The 3785-nt window shown below is 31.0% G+C and overlaps 1 protein-coding gene across 2 annotated transcripts; it reads right to left on the bottom strand.

The window, feature by feature from the left end:
• Positions 1 to 341: 341 nt before the first annotated feature.
• On the bottom strand, positions 342 to 3555 carry LOC134686226 (growth arrest-specific protein 2-like). 2 transcript variants are annotated; one of them, XM_063545907.1, is made up of 3 exons: positions 3450 to 3555; positions 3026 to 3179; positions 342 to 969 (listed from the first exon to the last, which is right to left on the bottom strand). In XM_063545907.1, exons 2-3 carry the CDS (start codon positions 3152 to 3154, stop codon positions 745 to 747), a joined length of 354 nt encoding a protein of 117 aa, XP_063401977.1. In that variant the 5' UTR covers positions 3155 to 3179; positions 3450 to 3555; the 3' UTR covers positions 342 to 744. The 2 variants fall into 2 exon arrangements, with proteins under 2 accessions (XP_063401977.1, XP_063401976.1); XM_063545906.1 differs by lacking the exon at positions 3450 to 3555 and having other exon boundaries at positions 3026 to 3396.
• Positions 3556 to 3785: the final 230 nt, after the last annotated feature.

Here is a 3785-nt window from a genome sequence, read left to right as displayed (position 1 = left end):
GGTTAATTCGTTTCAAACTTGTGTTAGCATAAACAATATTGAGTAAAATAGTTCATCAAAGGTACCAGGATTATAATTTAGTACGCCAGACGCGCGTTTCGTCTACATAAGACTCATCAGTGACGCTCAAATCAAAATATTTATAAAGCCAAACAAATACAAAGTTGAAGAGCATTGAGGATCCAAAATTCCAAAAAGTTGTGCCTAATACGGCTAAGGTAATCTATGCCTGGGATAAGAACCTTAGTTTTTCGAAAAATTCAAAGTTTTGTAAACAGGAAATTTATTAAGGTACTTCTTTATTAAAACAAATCTTTATAAAAAGTTAAGAACAGCTGCACTTTATCTATATCAAAATAACATTTATACTATTTATAGTTTTATGTCCAGTTCCATTATGCATAAAGTATTGAAACGTAAGGAGGTGCAAGATAAACATTTGTCACAAGAATTATGGCCAAACTACTCCGCCAACACATCATTTAAATAGCAACATAACATTTTTAAGACTGTTTCTTCGGTCACTTACGTAATATTTATTTAGCACATTTGTGAAGCAACGAAACTCTGATTGCAGTGTTCATTTATTCATTTCTCATTTTATTCAATCGTGTCTTCTGAGTTATTCAGACTTAAAAAAAAAAGGTATTCTTGTTCACCGTCGTTCATAACTAAAATATTAGTTCATATCGGTAAAAAAACACTTTTATATATTTTCTGTTGATTTTCTAAAAAATATTTATTTCAAAATAGTGAATAATAAAACTGTTTTGATTGGTTCCAGGACTTATAATGTGATTTAATTCCAAGATATATGTCTTTAACTTCACACGTGTTACTATATAATGGCCGTTTATACTCTGCTATCTTGAATTTGTATGGCACATGACGGTCCATATAGTCCTCCAGTGTCTCCCAACCACCACCAACTTTAACCATCACGTGATGTTTTTCTGACTTTTCATTCACCTGCAAAATAAATGAATTGTGCATGCGCATATTCATAATATATAGTTCTTTGTTCCGTGTTTAAGGCCTCACTGTGACTGTGAGGTTAAAAACAGATGTCATGGATAGAAATACCATTTCCTTTGTTTTTCTATAATGATAATTCGCCACTTTTAAAATCTATGGGACAATTATTACAGTATTGCGTATACTCACACAATACAAATATTATCATTTAATTGGCTGAGTTTTTATTGGTTGGACGTTCTTAGCCAAGCAAAAAGTTTCAAACCAAATACTAGAAGGGGTACGATTTTGAACAGATATATCATGTTATGGATGGGTATTTGCGAAAAATACCCGTCAATAGACTGTAAAATTTCGGTCCCAAGGCTAGTTTTTTTTGCAAATTTCGATCCCAAGACTAGTATTTTTCGCAAATTTCGGTCCCAAGACTAGTATTTTCGCAAGTACCCCTTCATAACATGAGATATTTTTTTTTAAATTACTGCGATATATTTTGATTGAAACTCTCTGTATATGTGGTGATATCTTTTTTCTTACTTGAAAGCTGTAATTCATTAATATGTTTATGTTTATTTTTGAGGGTAAGATGATACTATCATAGAACCGCTGGAATTATACATGCATACGAATACGCACTAGCTCGCTATTTTACGTAATGTCATATTATTTGAAAAAAATGGGGGACAGATGCTCGAAAAGTGTAAAAAGGACTTTCCAAAATGCCAAATAGCATGGTATTTGAGGCAAATTCACCAGCAATTGTGCAAAACAGGCAAATTCGTTTGTAATGAGGAAAAAATATTAGAATGTGCGAAAAATAAACTGGCTATCAACCAATCAAAATCTATCTGTCTTGCATAAGGTGTAATTATGAATTAATATCCATTGATAGTCATATTCTCGAATAAAAAGATAATAAGAATATGAGAACATTATTTGCAAATATTTTTTAAATGTAACATGGGGGTACGTTACTGTAAGTGAAACAAATCAGAAATACGTGTATACATTCTACTTTTTGTTACTTCCAATCGAAATCGAGACGTCCTTACAGAAGATCACGCGACCTTACAAAAACACTTAAATCAATTACTTTCCCGGTGAGTTGAAGTTTAAAGATTTTTTTCAGTGAAACCTTAAAATTTACAATAACAGTAAAACAAGAGATTTAGTAGCAAAAATCGATAAACCAACACAAACTGTAATTTGAATGTAAATACGGATGTTAAAGAAAATTTATTGATTTAGTGTTGGTGGCTTAACATCCAGTGGCAAACATTTCTTGCATGTGCATTACAAGGACAAATACTAGTAACAGAATAGTTAAGTCTTGTAATGGGGACCGTCTAGAATTAAGGTCGTGAGAATTACGACTGCCACTGGAAAAATAAATTGTATTGGATAGGGATATACATTGGACCTTACAATAGGCTACCAAGGACCCTTCAAATAGTTGTTGTAAGGGTTCTCAACGTGCACTCCCTCTACACTAGGAAGAATAACAAAGTGTGAAACATATAATAGATGTATTTCCTAGGGTCAATTAACAACTGATAATACAACTTTAAGATATGCTGCTACATCAAATGTAAAGAAATGAATCAAACAAAGTTTGAAACTTTACAATTATGGTTAGCTAGTTATGTAACCAGGTAGATAATACATACTTTCTCATTATCTATTCTTATATTATAATAGATACATATAATTGTAGCGATTATAAAACGCGTGTTTTCTTTATCTAGTATGCAACTTATTGAGGTCGACATCAATATCAAGAACATATAATCACACTACGACATACAAATCCTTGGAAGAGTTTACAATGCTATAGTGAGTTGTCAAGACTATTGCACGTTGTACAATGTAAAACTAATAAATCATGACTAAAACTAAAATAAACTTTACATATATTTTAAACGTTATCTATATAATGCAGGACAAATATTTCGATCACCAATTGCATCTTATGACATGTATCCTATAGTGATCATATTCCGCCGATACTCGATATACTATTTATATTCATTTTGATATGTAACAGACATACCTTTATATGTAATAATTTTCCCATTAGAAAATACTGGCCGCTTCTTTTCTTGCTCAAATACTGGTAACATTTGCATGGAGGAAATGCGTTATCTTTAACTGTAGAAAAGCTGTGTCTCGATGCAGCCATCGTGACTTTACAGTATTGTATATTCCTTACATGAAATGAAATATTAATAATATTCTCCCAACATAATACCCATATAATTCACACTTATAAGACTATTATTATTTAAACGTGGATAATTACTTTGTTTCTACTGTTCGCTTTAATAATTTTGTGCATGTAAACTGCTAATTATCGATTATATGTTTCAAGTCAAAAACATTGCTTTCGCTTTCAAGTAAAGTAATATTCAAAATTTTACATTTAACTGTCAAGTCTTTACCATTTGCAAAATGTATATAAAGTCTCCTGTACTTACCACTGCCATAAATTGTAATGTGGAAAACTGTAGTACTATAAAACTGCCAGTTACAACATAAATAATGTATACGTTTCTGATAAAAAGTAAGGGAAGTAAATCAATACACTTGAAAAGCTATTTTGTTTATGTCTGGTGTTTACAATTAGTTTGTATATTTATATTGGTGCTTGTGTTATATCACTATATTATGTATGTATAATACATGTGTGTGTATAAACATAATTTAACTACTGCAATTACACTTGTTTGCTTGATTGTTTGGTTATGAAAGTCCTGATGCAAATATTTCAATTTATTCAAGACAATGAAATGTACAAAGTTACGTTGAGCTAG

Source organism: Mytilus trossulus, chromosome 10 (assembly GCF_036588685.1).
Source record: "Mytilus trossulus isolate FHL-02 chromosome 10, PNRI_Mtr1.1.1.hap1, whole genome shotgun sequence".
NCBI lineage: Eukaryota > Metazoa > Mollusca > Bivalvia > Mytilida > Mytilidae > Mytilus > Mytilus trossulus.
This window is presented reverse-complemented; position numbering and strand designations above follow the sequence as displayed.

Excerpts from the sequence above, each read along its gene's own strand:
- LOC134686226 (XM_063545907.1), bottom strand. The coding sequence starts at position 3,154 with ATGGCTGCATCGAGACACAGCTTTTCTACAGTTAAAGATAACGCATTT. Across the intron at positions 970-3,025 it reads GAAAATTATTACATATAAAG|GTGAATGAAAAGTCAGAAAA; the intron begins GTATGTCTGTTA and ends TTTATTTTGCAG.